Genomic DNA, 25,266 nt, shown 5'->3' with positions numbered 1-25,266 from the left:
ATTTATCATTGAGGAGACAGAAATACTCATAACCCTGATTTGATTAACACACATGTATTAAATTATCATAACGTACTCCATAAAGATAAACAAAATTTTTTTTTTTTGGTACCAGCGATCCAACTTGGGACCTTGCACTTGTGAGGTAGGCGGTGGCACCACTGAGCTAAATCCCTGGCCCAAAAAATTTTAATGTTCAGAATTATTTAAGAAGCTAAAAATACAAACATAACTAGGGTAAAAGTAGTTAGTATGAAACAGATAAAACATGTTTGAAGAGAATTAGTGAACTGAAGTATAAATTTGAGGGAACCAGAATGAAACATAAAGAGACAGATGGAAAAACAATGAATAGTCAATAGACAAGCAGCAAAGAATGTCAACTTCTAACAAATTTTCAACAGTGTTTTGAAAGGAAAAAAACAAAGATGATGAATATATACAATATTTCAGAAACTAATTTCAGAAACTAAATCTCAAAAATTTTAAAATAACTCACATGATTAAATCTTCTTGTGAAGGCCACTGCATTTGGTGCAGAACTATATTTTTCTTTTTTATTCCATCCACAACTTGAGAGCTCCTGTAACATCAAGGTGCAAATTAAATGTAAATTAAATATTAAGAACAGCTCAGTTTTCTTGTCGTATTAAGGATTTTAAAACATTAAAGATAATTTCTGTTCTTTTCTGGAAAGAACATAATTCATTTGATAGCCATTCAGAAAAATCACAAAAGTAAATTTTATTAGAATATAGGAGAGCGAAATTAGGTGTCTAAAAGAAGAGGGGCAAACTTTTCATCCATAGGCAGAATACTGATGGATTCTTCTCTGGAGAGATTTGAACCCCAAGAGGAAAGGTGCAGTCACTGAAAGCTTAGCATCTCTCAACTTAAGAGTAAAGACTACTAGTTGTCAAGCCCCATTCAGTTATTTGGGGCTCTCACAATCAGCTTTTATGTATCTTAGTCTGAGCTGACAAGTCATTGATTTCAAATATTTGATCAATAGAATTCAAAGGGCATCAGAACTTGGATGTTTAAAAACAAAATCACTTTTTATTCTACACCAACCTCTAACTGAACTGAGACATTTCTTTTTAAAAATAAATTATAGATTATAGTGGTTCTGGCTATACATGTGACTGTCACCAATTTTTTAAAAAATCAGAGCTATTTTCTTATCACATTACAATTAGTGCAAATATCTCAAAATATAATTTATAGTCATTACTCCAAAGTTATGATAGTTGTAAGACCCACCTCTACATCTTACTCAATGTGTTAATAAAGAATCTCACTTACTACCAAACAATCACTTAAAGAATACTGGTAAGTGTATTGTAATAAAATTGATTTCATTTGATTTTGAAAATGAGTTTCTGGAACTGGACATGGTGGTGCACACCTGTAATCCTAGAATTCAGAAGGCTGTGGCAGGAGGATCCCTGTGAGTTCGAGGTCAGCCTGAGGTACACATAGTGAGACCCTGTCTCAAAAAAACAACAAAAAAAAGAATTTTTGTCCATAGGCTTCAGTTTGCCAAAGGGACTCAGGGATCCATATAAGTTACTAACTCTTTGTAATATAGCCACAACCATAGGAAAACAGAATCTATAGGAAAAAAGAAAAAAATTTTCGAGTTAGGTCAAGGATCAGAAGAAAACTGAGACAAGGAAAAGACCAGACATGTAATTATACTGTCAGGCAGATGAGAAAACATACTTGTCAGCCCAAAGAAGGAAGGTATAGTGAAAGAAATACTGAAGGAAAACAAGAGCTTCTGGAAATGAAAAAATATAAGAGAAAAAGTCAATAGAAAGGTTATGAGATAAAGGTGACAAAATCTTTTAAACAAAAATCTAAAAGTAGGAGCAAAAATCAACACTGAGGTAACAAGAAAATGGAGAAAAGTAACATCAAAAAATAATTCAATAAAATATCCCAGAACTTAAAAATCAAGACAAGACCTGCCTAGTGTTTGGTACAACAGATTGAAAACAACAACAACAACACAACACAAAACAAAAGCAAGCCAAAGCACAGAATCAAAAATTTGCAGGACAGGACCAGGGATTTAGCTTAGTGGTGCCACTGCCTGCCTCGCAAGTGCAAGGTCCTAAGTTTGATCCCTGGTACCACAAAAAAAAAAAAAAAAAAAAATGCAGGTCAATGGAGAAAAAGAGATCATAAAATCCTGGAAGTTATGAGACAACTGAAGCAATGCTTTCAAAATCCAAGAATTCTATATCCAAGAAAACATCAATTGAGTAGTAAAGAAGACTATAAGCATTTTCAGGCACAAACATTTCACAGAATTGCCTTTCCTGCACTTATTCTTAGGAAACTAGTAAAATCTGTGCTTTACAAAACAAACTAGCCAAGAAAAGGGAAGGAGGTGAGGGTGGTATCTGAGAGTGGCAGAGTGTGTGCTTAGCATGCTCAAGGTCCAGGCTTCAACCCCTGGAACCAAAACGGGGAGGGAGAGGGGGAGAGGGGGAGAGGGGGAGAGGAAGAAGAGATCCAGGAATCTGAGGAACAACACAGAAAGAACACATTGGAAATCCCCTAATGAAAAGTGAAAGGTGATCCTGGGACATTAAGAAGAGCATCCTTGAGTGGAGCCAGAGCAGAGATATTGGGGGTGCACTAGGGCTCAGAAAACATGAAACCAGTCTTGACATATTTCAACACATGAAGAAAAGGGATACACTACACTCACTTCTTGAAGAAAATCAGTGACAGATACAGAGAGCTAAAGTAAATTCTTAGTTCAAGAAAAACAAAATTTGAGTAAGTAATCATAGTACTACTCTAAAGAATATAGCTATACAGTCAAAACTGAACTAACTACATGGGGAAAAGAAAGAGAAGTGAATTGTGTAAATGTGCTGGTGGGGGAAATATAAGAGTAAAATGATCTTCTATAGTAGAATCAACATATATCTAAAATTGAAAAATCAAGAAACAACAAGCATTTAGCTATAGTACTGGTATTTGAAAATGGACATAAACTGCTCCAAGGAGGAATAGCTAAGGCATTGGAGAGTGGGAGTCAAGAGTCCAGACTAGGGCCGGGGATTTAGCTTTTCTTTAACAAAAAAACAAACAAAAAAAAAACAGTACAGGCTGGAATAATGAGACTAAAAGGGATAGGGCATTTCTGTACTTTGTTTCTTAGGAGAATATGCAACTTCGTAAACATAGTACACACCTATCTTCAATAAAACAAAACTGAAACAAATGAAAAGGAATGGACTCAGTCACGGAAGATTGAGAAAATAGTTATAATACTACAATACTTCAAAGAGGGAAAAAATGACTAATGTTCCTCATTGAGGGTGCTGTCAGTACATATTGAAGAAAGTGGTTGATTTAAGATATTTTGGTACCAGGGATCAAACTCAGGACCTTGTGCTTACGAGGCAGGCAGAGGAATCACTGAGCTAAATCCCTGGCTGATTTAAGGTATTTTGGAGGCATATAGGACTTGAGATAAGAACAAGGAATACTGAGGAATGATAACAATTACTGTTTCAACAAAGGAGATAAGCAGTGAATGCTCTGGAGATATGAATTACTAACTTCTAAGATTAGATGAGAACTTTCAAATTTGAAAAAATAATTAACAAGAGCAAGTATACACTAAAAATACTGCTTGGTACTCAGCCTAGATACATGTTCATTTCATATTCACTGTGTCTGGAAAGACAATGTTTAGACACAATTAATATAAGCTGATTATTATATGGCAATGAAAAAGCAGCAAATTGTGGCTGCATTTTTGTTTTTTCTAAAACCACAGCATACTTAGACATCTACATAAAGATGTAGTTTGGGGCAAAATCCCTAGGATTAAATCCATAAATATTCAGTATGTTCTTAACCCATTAATAAAATTTCCCAATTTATAATCTATAATCAGGGTCCATCAAATTATTAAACTTATCAAACCACTCAAAAGTAGTCATTTAATATAGAATTTAATTCCAATTATACACCTTTAGGGTCGGGGATTTAGCTCAGTGGTTCTGCCTCCTGCCTTGCAAGCACAAGGTCCCGAGTTCGATCCCCAGTACCAACCCCCCCCCCCAAAAACAACAATTATACACCTTTACATAAGGCTGATTTCATTTTCCTAAGTAATGTTGCATCTTTTCTGATATTTATGATCATTTCCTAAAAATACAGTCCTAGAAGTGAAATCACTAAGTCAAAGAGCATATTACTAGGGCTGGGGATTTAGCTCAGTGGTTCCACCACCTGCCTCGAAAGCCCAAGGACCCGAGTTCGATCCCCGGTACAAAATAAAAAAGAGCATATTACCTTTTCAAGGCTTTGACACTTGTCAAATTGCCTTCTAATTATATTACCATTAGCATTGTATCACTTCCATAAATATTATCAAAACTATGTATATGTGCTTCTTTCTATACATTATTGCCTTAATTTCCCTATGTGGCTATGTTTGTTGCTAAATATTGAGAAAAGGGGTGAAGAGGGGATGTGAATCACCTACAAGCCCACCACTCAAAGAAAACTTATGTAAACATCCTCCTGGTCTTCTTGTAAGCCTGTTTTTTATTTTTTAAAAAAAAGTCCTTTCCATCCTGAGAACAAATGTCTATTTTTTTAAGGAAGTGAAGTAATAGCAATAAAATAGTTAACACAGATATTACTAGGTAATATCTAAGTGCTTTATACAATCTAAGTGTCCTTATCATTATAATTTATCATGATAAATAAGAAAGCCAGACAAAACTATTATCTTCATTTTTTACATTTAAAAAACTTCAATGTTTTTCTTCTTTTTTGGTGCTGGGGATTGACCCAGTACCTCATATACCCTGAGTAAGAGCTCCACTACTGAGCTACATTCCCAGCACCATTAGTGTTTTTATGACTCCTCAGATTTAAAAATGTTGAGTTTTTAGAAAATCTGTCCAATCTTACATTTCTGCATAATTTTTTAATGGGAAAATGCTTTCCCACTTTAAGAAAATTCTGTTGTGGGGGTTGAAAGATGATACATTATTTGGGAACAAATGGGTTTAAACTCCACTGGAGCCCTCCATTCTAAAGAAACTTAAAAAAGTATTTCTGAAGACCTCATAAGGTTGTAGTTTCTACTTTAGAAAGATTTCCCCTTTTGAAAGATATATTACTAGACTATCTCATACAACAACAAACATTAAAAATGGAGACCCAAGTGGTTGCCAGAGGTTAAGGATGGATGGCAGGGTGTGGGGAGTAGTGAGACAGATGCAACTATACAGAGGCAGCACAAGGTAGAGTTGTGTAATGATGAATACTTACGCATCTTGAATGAGGTGGTATAGACAGATCTACATATATAATAAAATGTCACAGAGTAATAGACACATACTGTAAAAGTACTAGTTTCCTGGTTTCGATATTGAACTACAATTAAGTAAGATGTCACTATTGAGGAAAACTGGGTTGCATTATTTTTGCAACTTCCTCTGAATCTCATTATCTCTGTGCTATTTCTTACAACTTCCTGTGACTCTATAAATATCTCAAAATAATTTTAGAAACAGTAACAACAAAAATCCACTAAGTGAATTATGAAGTTAAAACTGTAGTAGGAATCCAGGAGCTCACTCATTAATTTCTTCTTAAACCTAGACATGCATTTACACTTACCCAGACTTAAAGGAATTTTGCCTTGCCCCACCTCTACTTCCCAATAGCCACTTAATTAATTCTTTGTGGAAAAAAAATAGTTTTCTCTTGTCTTGAGGGAGATCAAACTAGGCTACCTTCATAATTCTCCTTTGGTGTATTTCAAGTTGGTTATTCAGAGAAACTACAGACCTCTGCAGTCACAGGAATAGCTCTGAAAAGCTGTACTTTTTTTGGGGAAAAAAAACTTACAAAGAAATCCATCGACATTAGAAAAATAAGCAGAGGATGCAGGCAGAGGCCCTCTCTCTCTAAGACGGCCTGCCTGCCTACAAGAAATCTTTACACACGAAGAAGAAATAGAGGTTTGATATCTGACCCAGAGAGATTACACGACAGTAGTCCTTCTGAGGGCTGCTGCATGGGAAACTGTACATTAACAAAATAGTCTCTGATGGCTACACAGTTCCTCTCCTGAACTTGTATCATGGCTTGTATCCTACCCACCCCCCCCCCCCAGGCCCCTATTTCTCTCTATGTAATACATAAATGTCAATCATCAGGTCCTTTCCTTGAATGTCACATTTTGGTCCCTCCTTTGCCAATTCATGTAATAAATTTTTGTTTGATTTTTTCTGTTTACCTTTGTACTGTCGGTTCATTTCATTGGCTCAAATTATTAAACCCCACCAAAGAGAGAAAATGTTAAGACTTCCCTACAATCTTTTTGTCTCAGATCCTAGGATCTTTCTCCAAGTCACAAGAATATAATCTAAGAAAAAAAAATCTGCCATAACTGTCACTTTTATACTGACAGTGTTTCAGCCTGGTCAAGAGATATGGTATTCTGAACACCACAAAGTTGAAGTAAACTTAATGACTCAAAGAATATTTTTTGGTTTGTTCTTTTGGGGACTGGGTCTCACTATATATTCCAACCTGGCCTTGAACTCACTAGTTCAGGGTGGCCTCGATCTCCTGATTATCCTCTTGTGTCAGCCTCTGGATTGCTGGGATTACAAGAGCTCACCACCACATCTTTTTAATAGTCTCACTTAAGGACATAAGGGGCCGGGGCTTTAGCTCAGTGGTTCCACCGCCTGCCTTGCAAGTGCAAGGTCCCGAGTTCTATCCCTGATACCAAAAAAAAAAAAGGAACAAGACTGTTTTGAGTACATTATGTAAATAAGATTCCATCTTATTAGTAAGGGCTAAATGAAATACAGCAGCCTTGACACCTTCTAAATTTTGTTCCAATGAAGTTAGCTTCCTTTTTAAAAAAAATTTTAAACAATGTTTTGGTGGTGGCAGTAGCTAGGGGTTGAACCCAAGGCCTCTAACATGTTGGGCAAGTTCTCTATCATTGAGTTACAACCCCAGTCCTTAATATGTCATTTTAAACTCAAGCAGTAAAGAAAATCTTCAAACAACTCAGATATATAAAGACAATTTCTTAATGTCACTGAAACTACATTTGAAAGAATATTGATAGATTCATTTAGAATAATGAAACCATTAAGCTCTATTTTCAGTAGTATTTACTTTAGAATCACAGGGGAAGGCAAAACTCCACAACTGACGACCACCTACCCTATAAGAATTACTGAATTCACAGGAGTCACAGCTTCTCTTACTTCTTGTAGGTTTGATCTGTAAAGTGAAATCCTTGATCTAAATTTCATCTTGTAGGTTCCAAACTCTTAAAAGGACTGTTCTAAGGGTGATGATGTAGGGATACCTATAGACAGAAGAAGAGAAAAGGCCAATATAGACCAGCATGTAGACAGAGATCTAGAGAAGCAGAGAAAAAGCAAGGGAATCTCAAAGACTGGGAATGTGGAGCAACTTCTCTCATGAGAGAAGGTAACTACTGCTGAGGTATCTTTGTGCTCAGAAGTGGAAAACTTTAAAGAAATATGCTATAACCACTAGCATTCAGTCTACCAACCATGTAGAAAAAGTCTGCCACAGATGAAGTACTAACTGCTATCCCTATATTTTTAAGTCACAAATATGCTTTGAAACTATAATGTGATGAATTGAAAATAGCCTTTCTATTTTTGATGTACGTATACCCTCTTTTCCTTCCCTCCAATATCTAAAGCTGCCTCTATATTGAGATCAGAGATAAAGACAGGAGCTATCTTCTCCTTTCATGGATACAGTGATATACTTATGTCTCATGAGAACAACTTTCCTCTTTACTTTTGCTAGTCCTGATCTATGCTTTACCTGTGTTAAGAAAATTCATGGTAATGAACAGCAGTAATACAAACTGAAAACAGCTGCATCTTGTTTCTAACAGAACAAGTTTATTCTAGTCTTTAAATTTCAGTCTACATGTCTTTGCTATCTTCAAATCTCTCACTCTATTCATAAACCGATGGCTCATATCTATATCTAATGAAAATAACTTCCACTAAAATAAAACAAAATTATGATATTCCTGTTAGAACTTTGACTATTGCCCAGATTAGTCATTAAAACATATGCTCAGAGAAAATTCTTCACATATACTGCCAGAAACATCTTAACTGTAAGTTGCTCAGAAATACTTTAATGAGATTCAGAATTACATATTACATAATTTCCTTCATTTTACCATTATTTTTTCTCAATCTCTAGTGTATCCAGTTGTACAGAAGGACTAACTTATTCTATTTAGTGTCTGTTTATTGATAGTTTTCTCTCAGTATCCACTGAGGGACTGGTTTAGGATTGACCCTGACTTGTCCCACCTTGTACAAAAACTCTGATGCTCGGGACTCATAAAATGGTACAGAATTTGCATATGACCTAAGCATATTCTTCTGTACACATTAAAGTGTCACCGGATTACTCATAAAAACCTAATACAATATAAATCCTACGTAAACACAGACTGAATATCCTTCATCTAAAATGCTTGGGATGATAAATATTACTAAGCTAACTCTTAAAAGGTTTGAACAAATTTACACTTCCACTGATAGTGAAGTGTTACTATCAAATCATCTTTTTTTTTTTTTTTGGTACTGGGGATCGAACTTGGGACCTTGCGCTTGTGAGGCAGGGGGCAGAACCACTCAGCTAAATCCCCAGCCCCAAATCATCTTTTCTTTACACAGGTTGAATATATGTTTCCAAAATGCTTGGAACCAGAAATGTTTCAAATTTTGGAATATTTGCCTAGACTTTACTGGTTAAGCATCCTTAATCTGAAATTTTAAAATCTGAAAAGCTCCAAAATCTTTTGGATTCTCAAATTAGGGACACTCATCTTGCAGCTGTTATATAGTATTGTTTAGGGAATGATTAAGAAGGAAAAAAAAACTATTTTAGTACGGATGCAATTTTTTTCCCAAATATTTTCAATCTGAGGTTGGCTGAATCCTTGGATGCAGAACTTACAGATATCAAAAGGCTAATTATAATCTAAATGACTTATTGTGTTTCTCTTTTAGTGTGGAACTTTCTTTGATATAATGTCTATTAGAAGACTTTTAGACACAGCTTGTCACTTTATGAACACTTCAAAATCTTGTGAAACAGGCAAACATTACCCAGTGTACAGTACAGATGTCAAGCATTTCATCTTTACTTCAGAATTATAAAAACCCCAGAGAATTAGTGGATTGCAAGCCACCTTTGTCATAAGTTACTCTGCTGAATAGTACAAAACTCATTCTGAAGAGAAATCCACTAGTGTAATAAATATGGCAATACTTTCAGAATACAAGCTTTGTAGAGCATCACAATTCAAATCAGACCAAAAAACCCCCAAATCCTATGAATATAATATGGAGAACCTTCAGAATACAGTCAAGGCTTCCTCAACATGAAGAAGAGCTATGAATATGTAAGCGTTTTCTAAAAGAAACTAAACCTTCATATGATCAAAAGAAATCATGCTTGGGAGATCTATGTATTTAAGAAAAAGAAGAAATGTGAAGGGCCAGGGATTTAGCTCAGTGGTGCTGCACCTGCCTGGCAAATCCAAGGTCCTGAGTTTGATCCCCAGTACCGGAAAAAAAAAAAAAAGTGAAAAAAACTGAGTAAGATTCAAATGAATGCCAGAAATCATACTAGCAATTAATGAGTGTACAGAACCCTCCAGCTAAACTTCTGCCTTCACTAAACACTGAAAAATCCATATTTGGGAAGAAACATGAAAATATTCTAAATTATGAAGCCCTGAATGGTCATCTATCAAATTCTGAACAGGTTACCAAGTATTATTCTAGGGAATAGAAGAAACATTCTTCAGGGAATGGAACAAAAGGTTCCCTTGATAGGCTCCCAATCTATCATTCCATTCGAATTATGACTGCCCCTCAATCTTTGTCAGCTCTTAAGATTCTTGCAGTTTTGATCAAAATTCCTATTTATTACTGCTTTATGGCTACACTTAACGGCAGCTCATATTTCTTTAAAGTAAGAGCACTTATGAGAATTTCTTGAAAATCTTGAAAATTTTTCCTCCATGCAGTATTGAAGACTGAATACAGTGCCTTCACACTGAACTACATCCCCAGCCCTTTTTTTTCATTTTGAGACAACATCTTGCTGAAGAGGTTAATTTGTCCTGACAGCTCGAGTTTGTGGTCCTTCTACCTCAGCATCCCAGAGTGCTGGGATTACAGGCATGCACCACCATGCCCAGCTATTTAAAAGTTAGCTTAAAGATCAGGTAGGCCAAATACTCTTCTCAGATTTAAAAAGTTTTAAAGGTCAAAGAAATATATTGTATCAGTAGCATACCATATAAATGGCAAAGTTCAAACAAACCTAGCTCCTTACCTTAGGGTTTTGCCACTGAATTATTTTTTAAAATGCGTAATTCAAAGGGCTTTAAATAAGTGAAGTTAAGTAAGTCAGAATTTACTGAGTACCCATTCAGAGCTGTGGGCTAGACACATTTTTTAAAAAGGGATAGCAAAATGTATATAGCAATTTACCTCCAAAGGTGGTTTGAAAAAGAGGAAAGTCAAAGAATAATTATTTGGAAGCTACAGTTATAAGGAACTTTCCTTCTTTGTAACCACTATTTTTATAGTTTGGGCAACAATGTTACTATGTTTTCTTATCACCAAGAGGAAATGGCTACTTGTTGGAAGGAGGATAGAATAACAAAAAGGCTGGTTTAACGTGAGAGAGATGAATGTGCACACTGAATGTGAATACATCACTGCTTGAAATAAAGCTGTTCGTGGACATGCACACTGCCCCTTATCAGTGGGGACTGGTTCCAGGATCCTTCCCTACTACTGAAATCTGCAGATGCCCAAGTCCCTAATATAAAATGGTGTAGTACTTGCATATAACCTATGTACTTCCTCCCACATACTTAATTTATTTCTAGGGTACTTATAATACTTAGTACAAAATAAATGCTGTATAAAATGTTCTTTTACTGTATTGTTTAGGGAATAAAGACAAGAAAAACAGATTCGACAGGTTTAGTACAGACCCAATATTTTTTCCTGAGTATTTTTTGATCTACATGGAATAAACAAATGCAGAACTCATGGACACAGAGAGCTGACTGCACACATTAAAAAAAAAAAAGGCTTTAAGCACTTTGATATAACTTGATCAAAGATCTTTTAAATAATTTTATAAAGGATGTGTACGGTTTTATAAAGTTTCATACACTGTACAGTTATGTTTAGAAACTAGAATAATGGTATGATGGACAGAATTATGAAAATAAATTTACTAATTATAGCCTCAGAGATAGCTATTTTTTTTTTTTTACAATATTTGAGGTTTAGTTTTGATTTAACAAGAATTCCTTCATTCTTTAATGAAGGTAATATTCTCACTGCATACCTAAGGACATAAACAACATTTTATTCTAGTAAGACTAGCACATAAGACTGGCTGAGAACATAGCTCAATTTTTTGTGAAATTTATCAATAGTAAGACTTTTGACACAATATTTACACAACAATTTTAGAAAACAACTTAGCAATATTTAATAAATATAAAGATGTTTATGTTTTACAGCCCAGTGATTAATGGACTAAAGTACATATATTAACATGCATACTGAATAATAAAAAGCTAAAAACAAAACCAATAGGATATATCGTTTTTTTATTAAGTTTATCGGTACATTTTAGATATACAATAGTTACATTCATCATTGGGAACTTGTACCTTTACATGCTCTATCTTGGTTCTTACTTTTTCCCCTTCCCCTGCCCTCCCTTCACCCCCTCCACCCTTCCCTATTTACAAAGACTTTGTTTCCCTTTTTTCCTTTTCTCATTTCTCTTTTCCCTTCTTTCCTTTCCCCTACCCCTCCCACTTCTCCTACTCCTTTAGACCTTTTCTTCCTATTTCGATTATCAATTATACATTTTGATCCTTATTTACACTTAGTTTTTCACACCAGAGAAACAATTTGGTATTTACATGTGTGTCCTATTTATTTCACTTAAGAGTATGGCCTCAATGTGCATCCATTTAGCTATAAATGTCTCTCGTTTCTTGTTCTTTATGGCTGAGTAGTACTCCATTTTATAAAAAAAAAAATTACATCATCTTTATCCAGTCTCCAGTTGATGGGCAACTGGGCTGTTTCCAAGTTTTAGCTATTACAAACTGCTGCTATAAACATGGGTGTGCATATATCACTGTGGTATGATGCTTTTAATTCTTTTGGAAAGATACCCAGCAGAGGAATAGCTGGGTCAAAAGGGACCTCTAATCCTAGTTTTTTGAGGTATCTCCATATTGATTTCCACAGTGGTTGCACCAGTTGACACTCTACCAGCAGTGGTACACACAACCCCGCCAGCATTAGTTTTTGTTTGATTTCTTGATAGCAGCCATTCTTTCTGGGGTGGGGTGGATTCTCAGTGTTGTTTTCATCTGCATCTCTCCAATGACTAGTGATATTGAATATTTTTTCATATGTTTATTTGCTGTTTTTACTTCTGTGTCTGAGAAATGTCTGTTCATTTCAGATGCCCATTTTTGGATTGGGTCTTTATATTTGAGGGGGTCTGATTTTTGAGTTCTTTACATATTCTAGATAGTAGACCTTTGACTGAGTAACAGCTGGTAAAAAATTTTTCCCACATCGTAGGCTGTCTCTTAGCTCTGTTGGTGGTTTCTCTTGCAGTGCAGAAGCTTTTCAATATGATGAGATCCCAGTTGTTGATTCTTTGTGCTAGTTCCTGTGCTACTGAGGATTTGTTCATAAAGTCTTTTCCTATGTCAAGGTCTTCAAGAGTTCTACCTATCTTCCAGCAAGTTTAGTGTTTCTGTTTTAATATTTAGATCTTTAATCCATTTCAATTTTAGTTTAGTGCACGGTGAAAGACAGGGGTCTAGTTTTAATCTTTGGCAGGTTGAAATCTAGTTTTTCCAACACCATTTATTAAAGAGGCTATCTTTCCTCCAGTGAGGATGGTTGGCTCCTTTGTCAAAGATGAGGTGGCTGAGTATGTCTAGAGTTGTTTCTGCATCTTCTAATCTATTCCACTGATCTGGGGTCTGTTTCTTTGCCAGTACCATGCTGCTTTTATCACAGTAGCTTTGTAGTATAGTTTCAAGTTGGGGATTGTGATACCCCCTGCCATGTCTCTGCTGCCTAGAATTGCTTTTGCTATTAGGTTTCTTCTGGTTCCAAATGAATTTTTGGATTGTTTTCTCTAGTTCTGTGAAATATACTGTTGGATTTCAATTGGGATTGGATTGAATCTGTATAGCAGTTTTGGAAGTATGGCCATTTTCACTATATTGGTTCTTCCTACCCAGGAACAGAGGATGTCTTTCCATCTTCTTATTATCCTCTTCAATCTCTTTTTTTTAGAGTGCTGTAGTTTTAATGTGGAGGTCTTTTGCTTCCTTCGTTAGATCGATTCCTAGATATTTCAGTTTTGTGGATGCTATTGTGAAAGAAATTGTTTCCCTAATTTCTCTCTCAGTGAGTCTGTTATTTGTGTATAAGAAGGCTATTGATTTTTGAGTGTTGACCCTGTATCCAGCTACTCTACAGAATCTGACAATTAAGTCTAGAAGTCTTTTGGCAAAATTTTTTTGGGTTTTCTATGTAGAGGATCATATCGTCAGCAAATAATGACAGTTTAACTTCCTTTCCTATCTTTATTCATTTCTTTCTCTTGTCTAATTGCTGTGGCTGTTTCCAAAACTATATTGAACAGGAGTGGTGACAGTGGACATCTTCATCTTGTTCCTGATTTTAGCATGAAGGTTTTCAGTTTTTGACCATTTAGTATGATGTTGGGTGTTGGTTTTTCATAGATAGCCTTTATCTGGTTGAGAAAAAGACCATCTATTCCAATTTTCTGTAGCGTTTTTATCATTAATAAGTGTTGACTTTTGTTGAATGCTTTTTTTGCATCTATTGAGATGATCATATGGTTTTTGTCCCTGGCTCTGTTAATACAGCGTATTACATTTATTCATTTATGTTATGTTGAACCACCTTGCATCCCTGGGATAAATCTGACTTGATCAGAGTGTATGATCTTCTTGATGACTCTCTGTATTCCATTTGCCAGCATCTTATTGAGGATTTTTGCATCTATGTTCATTAGGGAGATTGACCTGTAGTTCTCTTTTTGGGTTGGGTCTTTCTCTGCTTTTGGAATCCAAGTAACACTTGCTTCCAGGAATGAATTTGGAAATATTGCTTCCCTTTCAACTTCATTGAAGAGTTTAAAGAATAGTGGCAGTAGTTCTTCTCTAACTGTCTTGTAGAATTCAGCAGTGAAGCCATCAGGACCTGGGCTTTTCTTTGTTGGTAAATTTTTAATTACGTTTTTATTTTCACTGATTGTAATTGGGGTGTTTAGAATCTTTATATCTTCTTCATTCAGCTTTGGTAATTCATATGTATCTTGGAATCTGTCCATTTCTTCTGTGTTTTCCATTTTATTAGTGTACAGGTTCTCAAAGCAGGTATTGATGATCCTCTGGATTTCTGCTGGATCTGTTGTGACTTTTTCTTTTTCGTTCCTAATTGCATGGATTTGAGCCTTTTTGTTCCTTTTTTTTTCTCAAGCTTGGCTAAGCGTTTATCAATTTTATTTATTCTTTCAAAAAACCAACTCTTTGATTTATTTTTTTTTTCTATCATTCTGAGTCTCCATTGCATTGATTTCTGCTCTGATCTTTATAATTTCCTCCCTTGTATGAGCTTCGGGTTTGTTTTGCTCTTCTTTTTCCTTTAAGGTTCAGCATTAGGTTGTTTATTTGAGCTTGCTCTGTTTTCCTAGTATGGGCATTCACTGCTATGAATTTCCCTTGCACAACTGCTTTCACTGTGTCTCATAGATTCCTGTACGTTGTATTTGCATTATCATTTAATTGTAGAAACTGTCTAATTTCTTCTTTAATTTCCTCTGTGACCCATTGGTTGTTCAGGAGAGTATTATTCAATTTCCATGTGTTTGTGAAGTTCTTGTGGTTTCTTATGCTCCAATAGGATATTATTGTCATGAAAAATTTTAAACCTGCAACAACATATATTGCTAAGGGATAAGTAGAGAAATAAATATAACCAATGGGCAGGAATGATATAGACCAATACTGGACGGTGTTTACATCAGTGGGAGGATATACACAGGCTTCAACAATAGTTATATAATTCTTTATGCCCTGTCATATGTCTGCAATGCTTCATAATAAATTAAACAACTTTTTACCAAATGACAAAGTTCTATGCCAGCCAGATTTAATGTAATTTTGATGGTTACATGAGACTGACACATAACAAGAATATTTTGGTAGTGCTACATTGCTTTACAAGGCTTTACTTTGAGAAGAGAGCCCCAGAGCAACATGTTTCAGAAGGGAGGAAGCCTGGAGAATTTGTTCCTCAGGACTGGGTTCAGAATGCTCAGCAAGTGAGGCACTAGACCCTTACAGCCAAAAGAGAAGAAACCTGGCTACTGCTCCAGCTGGCAGCAGACCTTGATGTCATCCACATAGTATTGCTTTTAGTTGCATGCAGAATGCAGGAGTTATAGGGTCAGGAAGGCTTCAACCCAGATTTCAGAAAAAGACCAGGGAGGCCAGACAGGTGCCCTGGGGAAGGGAAGTATGTGAAGCTATGAGTATGAAGCTGAAGGTGCAGTGGAGATTCCAGAAGGTCAGAAAAACCAGAAATATGGATCATCTGAAGAAAATTGCAAGGAGGGAGCAGGACCAACTCTAGAGAGAAGCCTTCAGAGCTGCCACCATACACAAGTGCGATAGGGGCAGAGCCACCAAAGCCATTTGGAATTCACATCTTGCTGCAGATTGCCTCAGCTGCTGGACATGGAACTATAGGACTCAATGTTTTCCTTGCTGGATTCTGGACTCTCCTTGGTTCCATTCCTTTCTATCCCCCTATTTGTACCTTTTGGAATGGTTATGTTTTTCTTATGCCATTGTATGTTGGAAGTGTTCAACTTTTCATTTGTTTAGAGGCTCCTAGCTAAGAGTTTGCCTTAAATCTCAGGGGACTTTGGACTTAAGACTTTTCAGCAATGCTGAAGCTGTTAGGACTTTGGCAACTCTTAGCAATGGATTAAATACCTTTTGAATACAAAGGATGTACATGAGTGTTTGGGGGGCCAGGGGTAGACTGTTATGGCTTGTCTAGATATCTCCTCCAAGCCTCATGTGGTCATAGGTGGAGCTTTTTGGAGGTGGCTGGATCTAGGATGTGTGCTTCAGGATCAAAGATGTAATGCTAGGACTGATTCTTGGTGTGATGCTAGGATTAAGGCTGCCCCACCCTGGATGTGAGGACTACCCGCCCTAAAGGTGAGTATTCTGGATAAGACCTAAGGGACAGAAAGAGAGTCACTGCTTGTCACTTGTTGGTTGCTGCCTTCTGCCCACCATGAACTATTTCTCCTATGTGATGCCCTCTGCCATGCCACCCTGGATTACAGCCAGCCAACTATGAACTGAAACCTCTACAAACTGTGAGCAAAATAACCCTTTCCTTCTTTAAAAATTAAAAAAAAAAGGTCAACTCTTCAAGCCATAGGCATAGTCAAAGACTATGAGCCCAAGTTATACAAGAAACAGAAGAATCAACATATTGGATCATATCAAAGTAAAAAAGTTTCTGTACAGCAAAGGAAACAAGCAACAGAGTGAAGAGACACCCTACAAAATGGGAAAAAAATCGGGCTGGGGATTTAGCTAAGTGGTTCTGCCACCTGCCTTGAAAGCCCAAGGTCCTGAGTTCAATCCCCAGTACCAAAAAAAAAGGGATAAATAATAGGGAGTAAGGAGATCTTTTTCAAATAGTAAGGGAAACAAGATGGAGGGAGGGGGAGAGAGGAAGAGATTTAAAAAAGAGGGAATTGAAAAAAAATGCAAAGAGAGCTTTTACACATGTAAAGGGTAAAAAGAATTGAAGGTAAAGGCCGGGGATTTAGCTCAGTGGTTTCACCGCCTGCTGCGCAAGTGCAAGGACCCGAGTTCAATCCCTGGGACCAAAAAAAAAAAAAAAAAAAAAAGAATTGAAGGTAAAAAGAATGGGAGGGGAAGGGACCAAAAAAGATTTAAGATATGTTATGTACATATACAAACTCCCCAAGATAAATGTAACCATTACATACTGCAAATATGTACTGATTTAAAAAAAAAAAAGTTCAAGTTCCAACACAACCTGGGGTATGTAATGAGACCCTGTGTTAAAAAAAAAAAAAAAAAAGACAAGAAAAATTCATTGCTTTGGTTTTGTTCAGAAAGACAAAACGCCTATTTCATTTTTGGGTTTTTGGGTTTTTTTTTTTTTGGTACTGGGGATCGAACTCGGGTCCTTGCACTTGCAAGGCAGGCACCGGAACCACTGAGCTAAATCCCCAGCCCACCTATTTCATTTTTGATATTTAAATACAAAAAACATTTTCTATTTGTGCATTATTTATCAAATATATCATTTTTTGTCTACTGTTAATCCAGTGGTTCTGTTTAGAAAACCCTCTATGGTATGGAAAAAAAGAAAACACAGGCTTGTAGAAATGACAGATCATTTAGGTCTACTGCTTCATTTTACACATGACAAACCTGAGATACTGACATTAAGTAACTTATTTGAAAATTACATGACTAACAGTATTTATGTTACATAAGATATATGTGGAAACTTATTACAGTTATAGTATTTAAGGTCACTATAGATTTGTACATACCACAAGAAATATATTGAATTTTGTTTCTAAAAATACTAAATATGAGTCTTATAGTCCTGGATTTTAAGATTATGAGTTTTTCTTTGGGGGGATACAAAATTAGATCTATATTCTTACTTGGTAAGAGTAGAAAAAGCAGTTTTTAGAATCTGAATGCTAGTTCTGTTACAGCTTGTGTTCAGATGTCTCCCCAAAGGCTCAAGTGGTCACGGTGGGGCTTTTTCTGGAATTGATTCATGATGCAATGCTAGGCTCAAGGGCGCTAGGATTAAGGGTATGAGTGCTACCCGCCCTAAGTAGTCTGCATAGAAGGGGCAGAAAGATGCTATTGAGGTCCTTGTTGCTTTTGCTGTCTTCCACCACCATGAACTGTTGCCCCTCTGCCAAGTGCCACCTAGCCTTGGAGCCAGCTGATTATGGGCTGAAACCTCTACAAACTGGGAGCTTTAACTTTGGGTCTCAGGTATTTTGTCTCAGCAATAAGAAAAGTAGCTAAGACAGTTCCCAATACTTAGCTATTGCTGTGGATTGGATATAAATTGAGTGTGTCTCCCAATGTTTCATGCTGGAAGATTGGGCTCCAGTATTGCAGTATTGAGAGGTAGTTGAATCTTTAAGATGTAAAGCCTTGTGGAAGGCTACTGGGTTAGGGGAGTATAAATCCTAGGAAAGAATTAATGCTAGTATCAGGAGTGAGCGAGTTTCCCAAGAGGGGGTTGTTACAAAAGCCAACCCATGTGCTTGGCCCCAGCTATACCCAGCCATTTCCCTTTCTATTTTCTGCCATGGGGGCCCTCACCAGAGACCAAACAGGGCCTCTTGATTGTACTTATAGCCTCTAGATCATAAACTAAATAACCCTCTTTTCTTTATTAAGTACCCACATCAAGCATTCTGCTATAATAATACAAAATGGACTAAGACAGCTGTGTACTGACAATTGTCACTGTTTTCTCATCAGTAAGAAGAGATTCTACCATACCCAGGGTGTGAAAAATGATAGGAATACTAAACATACATCCCACTTGCAGAAGTCCCTTACTTTTGATTAAAAACAGAAAGGTATTCCTTGATACATTTTCATTATAAATTAATGAAACCAAATCAACCAAAATGACTTAAACAGTCCCCTTTATGACTCAATGATGAATAGTTATGAATGCCATATCAATTTCTGAGGCCTAAATAATAGATAAATTACATCAAAAGCTTCGATCATTTTATAATATGAAATATAATTGATAATCCTAAAACTTCTTAATTAGGATACTATAACTGACCATTTTCTGTGTTTAAAAAAGAACATTCTTAAAACTACTTACATCTGGTTGAATAGCTTTAAATACTGGGATATCCATTAGTGTTATCTGACCCTGAAATAAAAAAGTGAAAAAAAATGACTATTTCTTTTTTGGAACTCTGTGATATGTGATATATTCTAAACAAAAATTAGGGGCTGGGGATAAAGCTCAGTGGTAGAGTACTTGCTTAGCATATGATCCCCAGCACTGCAAAAAACAAAAAAAATTACACTATATTCTAAAATATTACTGAATATTCAATTTTATAAGGCCTGATAGAAAGTTTTAAAAAATTAGTCCCAGTACCATTAAATATACTTATTTTTAATTATTTTATGCCTGTTTACAGGCATTTATGAAAAACGAGGAAAAGTTAGAAAACAAAAAATACAAAATTTGGACAAAGGGGCATACACGAAATCAAAAACAAAACCAGATAGTCCATAAAGCACTGTCCTTGTTATAAAGATTAAATTACTGCTCTTGAAATAGTAACATAAAATCTATTATCAATAAAAGATGTTTTCATCTTAATTCATAAAAAGCAATGAGATTATGGCCAGGCATGGTGGTACACACCTGTAATCCCTAGCTACTCAGGAAGCAGAAGCAGGAGGATTCACAAATACAAGGGCAGATCAGGCAACTTAGTGAGACCTTGTCTCAAAATTGAAATTTTAAAAATGAGCAGCAGCAGAGTGCTTGCCTACACACACATAGCCCTGGGTTCAATTCCCTGTACCACAAAAATCAAAAAGTAATGAGACAACACTAAATGTAACACATTATGACTTTATATGCTACGGGCCTATCTCACATATGGTTGTAGATATAAAACAAAATGCAACAAATGTATAGATCAATTATATGACCAAGTATAATTTATTCCTTGAATGCAAGAATAGTTCAGCATCAGAAAAATCAATGTATTCTATTGACAAATTAAATAAAAATGAGAACATAAATTAACACTAATGTCAGTTAAGAAATAAAAAGATTTTCTAAATACCCTTCATGATATTCTAATGATGCCTTCCGGTTCATTTTTAATTTTTAACAAAAAGAATAAAAATACTTCTCAGATAAATCAATAAAGTAGTATAGACTGATGAAAGTACTTATTATTACCAAATTGAAGATTTAATTTATGAAGCTACCCTCCAAAATACAAAAATTCTTATACTCCCCACCCTATCTTATTTATGCCATAGATTTGCTAGTCTCCCCCAAATTTTCCATAAGCATTTTAAAAACCATCTTCTCTGCTACAAAATCTAATTCGACAGCACCAATATGTAAATTATGTGCAAAATCTGAAAAAGGAAAAGGCAGGAAACTTACCGCATATTCTTCTGGTGTAACCTTAAGAACATCAAATACCACGGCATCAAAGCTTTTCTTCAGTTCAGAACCTTTGTCACTTAATGATTCAGAGCTGCTACTTTTCTGTTAATTGAAAGAAAATGCAGCTATTTTAGTACTGTCTCACAGTCAATGTCATAGAAACTAGTCACCAAATGTCTAGAAACTAGAAACAGGAAGCTAAGAACAGTGGGCTAGGAAAGACTGTATGTAGAAAAGGTGAGACATGCTCCTTAGCTGGAAGAGTATGAAAGGGTCAGACAATCTGAAATCTAACCTCAGGTTCAGATTTTAGGTTCCTGAATAAGTCATTTTATTGTGTTCATTTTTTTAACCATGCATTCTATCATTTCCTACAGAAATAAAGCTAGTTTAATGATTCTTTTTTTTTTTGGTGCCGGGGATCGAACTCGGGTCCTTGCGCTTGCGGAGCAGGTGGCGAAACTACTGAGCTAAATCCCCGGGCCAACTTTAATGATTCTTAAGTAGGATAAAAGAAGGTAAGGAAAGATATCCGTCCATGATTGTGTCACTTAAAAGATAAAGATAACCTCAGAGAAATGCATTTTTAAATAATTATGTTATCATGTAAACATCACAGAGTACACTTAGACAAAATATAACAGCTAGAAGACATAATCCTGTAGGACCCACTATTGTATATTCAGTCCACTGTTGACCAGAATGTCATCATGCACAGAATGACTGTTTATAATTTTTAAACTGATTTTTATTTTTTTAAAAAAAGACGTTACTTTTGTAACATAAACCTAAGAGAATATTCAGAACTCCACTAATTAGTCATATTATTTATTAAGTGATTCTATCTTTGAAGTCCAATTGATATTGCTCTTCATATACATTACAAATTCATATGTTTTCTGCTTTAAGATTACTGGGTTTTAAGTCTGAATATGCTGCTGCTACTACAGAATAAAAGGTAGTGTGGGGCCCTAAAAATCTTTTTACTATTAAATTTCCACTTCATCTGTGCCATGATAGAAAAATACATTCTGCATCAACTGAATTCAGAGGATCATCAGTACAAGAACACTTAGAACAGTCTATTCAATGATGCTAGTATATAAGGCTACAATTAACAGCACAAACAACCAAAGTTTCAATCATGAGAGCATACACCTGTCATCAGCTATTATTATACAACAATTTTGAGCACTTACTATTATGCCTCATTTTTTGGGTTTTTTTTGGTACCAGGGATCGAACTCGGGTCCTTGCGCTTGTGTACCAGGCGGCGAAACCAGAGCTAAATCCCTGGCCCTATGCCTCATTTTTATATTATCCCCTTTTACTAGCAGCTAAATATCAAGTATGGAGCCATAATCACTACAAAAAAGGGACTGCCATTAATTTTGGAAAATTCTCAAAAATTATTACTTCAAATATTTCTCTTGGTCCTTCCTCTTTTCTGCTATTCTCCTTATGTGTATTTACTTCTATTGTCATTGTCCCACAATCCTTGGTTATTCTCAATTTGTAATAGTTTTAATATTCTTTGTATTATCCATTCTTACTCTTGCCTACTTTTTTCCTTTAGAGTTCAAATTTAATGACAGTTATGTAATTCCCAGTTGGTAATTCCAAAATCTGCCATATGTGAGTCTTGTTCTCTTGATTTATCTCTTCAAACTATGTTTTTCTTTGCCTTTTAGCATGCCTTGTAACCTTCTGCTGAAAGCTAGATAAGATATACTGGGTAAAAGGAACTGAGGTTAAAAAGGCCTTTAATGTGGGCTGGGGATTTAGCTCAGTGGTTCTGCCACCTGCCTTACAAGCGCAAGGTCCCAAGTTCGATCCCCAGTACAAAAAAAAAAAAAAAAAAAAAAGGCCTTTAATATAAGTGTTTATGTTCACATGCTAGGGGTTATGCTGTATTTACACTAAGGTGATGCTGAGTCTTCAATTTACCCTAGTATTTTTTTTTTTCCCGTCTTTGGGTTTACCTAGAAACTGCTTCTTAGGGTTTTAGTCTTGTAGCTCTTTCGGCTATATCATGTTACCATGCAGGAGCCTGTTAATGTAGTGGTAAAGTGTAGGAGGGGAAGCATCTTATGGTCCCATGATTTGGTTTCAGTCATTTTGTGAGCCTGCTTTCCTAGACTGTAATCTTGACAAATGCTTCTATGTCCCACTCACTCCACTTAGGTAAGACAGGGAGTCTAGAGGGGCCTGAAGTTGGGTTTCTTCCGCTAAGTAGATTAGGTTCTGTAAAGTAGCTTCCCTTGAGGCAGGTGGTGTACACAATGCTCTAGGCCAATGACAGCAAACATTTTAGAGGTTTCAATGATAACAAACAGCTGGATGTGGCATGCATGCCACAGGTTTGCCACCACTGCTCTAGGCATATATTTTAAAATAGCTATCTTTTCTTAGTATTTCAAATGGCTACTTTCCCCATGTCCCTGCTAGAAGGGGAAGGGGATTTTTTTCTCATTGTGAGTCCTTGGTAGATATCCTAAAAGTAAGAAAAATTACTAAAAACATGGTAAGGGAGGTCTAAGACTAGGCCTCTAGTTGTTTTTAACTCTCAATCTAGACTACCTTAGGCTTTAGCATTTGCCAAGTTATAGTTCATTCCTGGCCCATGACTTCTGCTCCTGTTTTCTATCTTCCTGTCACTCTGTTTTCAGGGTACCACTGTTTGCTCTGTAACAACTCTCTGACAGAGCTAAAGAAAGTTACTGACTTTCAGAATGTTTAGCTTTTTTCCTATTGTGATGACAGGAGTGAGGAATTCCAAGTTTACAAATCAAAGCAGAAAATCACAAGTTCCCCAAATAAGAGTACTTTATTCCAGGTGTTTAATCTCTATAACTATGACTAATTTACAGTGTGTCAATATTTTATGTACTACAAGTAAAACAGAAATTTACTTATATTTAGTATTCAAACAGACACTAGTTAAAAAGCATACACTAATCCACTAACTGTCCATATACATATATATATATACACACACACACACACATATATATATATATATGTATGTGTATATATAGTGGACCCTCGAGTTATGACCAGCCTCACATACAAAGCTTGAGTTACAACTGGAATTTTAGCTTTAACTTACAACCAAAGTCTTGAGTTATGACCCAAATGCCAGCCACTTGTGTGGTTGTAAGCAAGGACTTGCAATGCCAGAAAGGCATATGTAAGCATATATAAGTGTAAGGTCTGAGTCCAGATGTGTGTTTGTGGATATGATTTTGGTCAGTGCTTTATATAATTACTACAATTACTATTACCAAAATGGCTCCCCAAAAGCTAGAAAAGAAGAAAAGGAAGGTAAAAAAAAGCAATCACCACTGAAAAGAAGAAGGAAATTGTGGAGAAATACAAAGAGTGGCATTTGCGTGAACAATCTTGCTAATATATACAGCATGATGAAATCCACCATCTCTACAAACTTACAGAGAAAAGATTTGTATAAGGAAGCTTGTGTTCCTAAAGGTGTTACTCAAATTATTAAGTCACAATCAATAGTGTTAGACAAGGTAGAAAGGCTGTTATTTGTGTGGACAAATGAAAGGCACATGGCAGGTTATAGCATGAGTCTATAATTTGTGAAAAAGCTAGGGCTATAAATGCAGATCTTGTAAAGGACAATGGTGAAAATTTCATGCCAGTAAAGGGTGGTTTCACAATTTTAAAGCGAGAACTGGGGTTCACAGCATAAGTAGGCATGGTGAAGCAGTCAATGCTGATAAAAGGGCTGCTGAAAATTACATATACCACTTCAAAACCATGACACAGAGAAATGGCTTTTGCTGTCAACAAGTTTTCAACTCTGATGAAACTTGCCTTTCCTGGAAGAAAATGCCTAAGAAAACACACATTACCCAGGAAGAGAAGAAAATGCCAGCCCATAAGACTATGAAGGATAGGCTAACTTTATTGCTATGTGCCAATGCCAAGTGGTGACTTCAAAATAAAACTTCTCTTGATTTATCACTCTAAGACTCCCAGAGTGTTCGGAAAACATAAAGTCATGAAGAATACGCTAGAGGTCATGTGGAGATCTAACACAAAAGCTTGGGTAACAAGAGTACTTTTTTTTGCGTGGATCAGGGAGGCTTTTGTCCTATGTTAAGAAATATCTAGAGGACAACGGTTTACCACTCAAGGCTCTCCTCATCATGGACAGTGTTCCTGCTCACCTACGGAATATGGAAGAAGAATTGGGTGAATTCCCATAGATTTCAGTTGAGTTCCTCCCACCTAAAACTCCTCTACTGCAGCCTATGGATCAGCAAGTTATAGCTAACTTTAAGAAACTATACACCAAAGAACTGTTTCTGAAGTGCTTCCAGATGGTCTCAAATATAGATTTAATCCTTAAAGAGTTCTGGAAGGAATATTATGACATTCTTTCCTGTGTAGGGCTGAGAAATTCTGGGCCAATGTCTCTCTATGGATACTGAGATCTGCCTGGAAGAAAGTATAGCCAAAAATTATATAGGAGAGAGACTTTGAAGGCTGTCTAAAGAGCCTGAGCCTTCAAATGACCTTGGAGTTGATGACACAGTTGTATAGCAGAATCCATAGGCTTGCAGGTAGACAATGGTGATGTTGAGGAACTGGTAGAGGCACACTCGGAGAAAATGTCTACAAAAGAACTTCAGCAACTTCTGGCTGACCAACAGAGAATGGCAGCTGAGGAGCTTTCTGAAGAGGGGAATATCAACAATCAGTTCAGCAAAGTTATTCTTCTAAAATAAAGGAAATCCTGAAAAAATGGATAGAGCTACAAATATTTGCAGAGAAGACCCACCCAGACAGA

General features: G+C 36.1%; 1 protein-coding gene across 5 annotated transcripts in view; it reads right to left on the bottom strand.

Annotated features, from left to right (window-relative positions):
* Ralgps2 (Ral GEF with PH domain and SH3 binding motif 2) overlaps positions 1 to 25,266 on the bottom strand; it is a 142,522-nt gene that overhangs the window by 83,964 nt on the left and 33,292 nt on the right. For 3 of the 5 annotated variants that reach the window (XM_004853371.3, XM_004853373.3, XM_021265365.2), the window contains exons 3-5: positions 20,445 to 20,549; positions 19,125 to 19,175; positions 500 to 583 (exon numbers count right to left, since the gene is read on the bottom strand). In XM_004853371.3, coding sequence (XP_004853428.1) covers positions 500 to 583; positions 19,125 to 19,175; positions 20,445 to 20,549 — 240 coding nt within the window. The remainder of the gene's footprint in view (positions 1 to 499; positions 584 to 19,124; positions 19,176 to 20,444; positions 20,550 to 25,266) is intronic. The other 2 variants (XM_004853372.3, XM_021265366.2) reach the window with 1 other exon arrangement.

The sequence above is a fragment of the Heterocephalus glaber genome, unplaced genomic scaffold, assembly GCF_053883595.1.
Source record: "Heterocephalus glaber isolate CG9 unplaced genomic scaffold, H.glaber_assembly_v1.0 deba00001600, whole genome shotgun sequence".
NCBI lineage: Eukaryota > Metazoa > Chordata > Mammalia > Rodentia > Bathyergidae > Heterocephalus > Heterocephalus glaber.
This window is presented reverse-complemented; position numbering and strand designations above follow the sequence as displayed.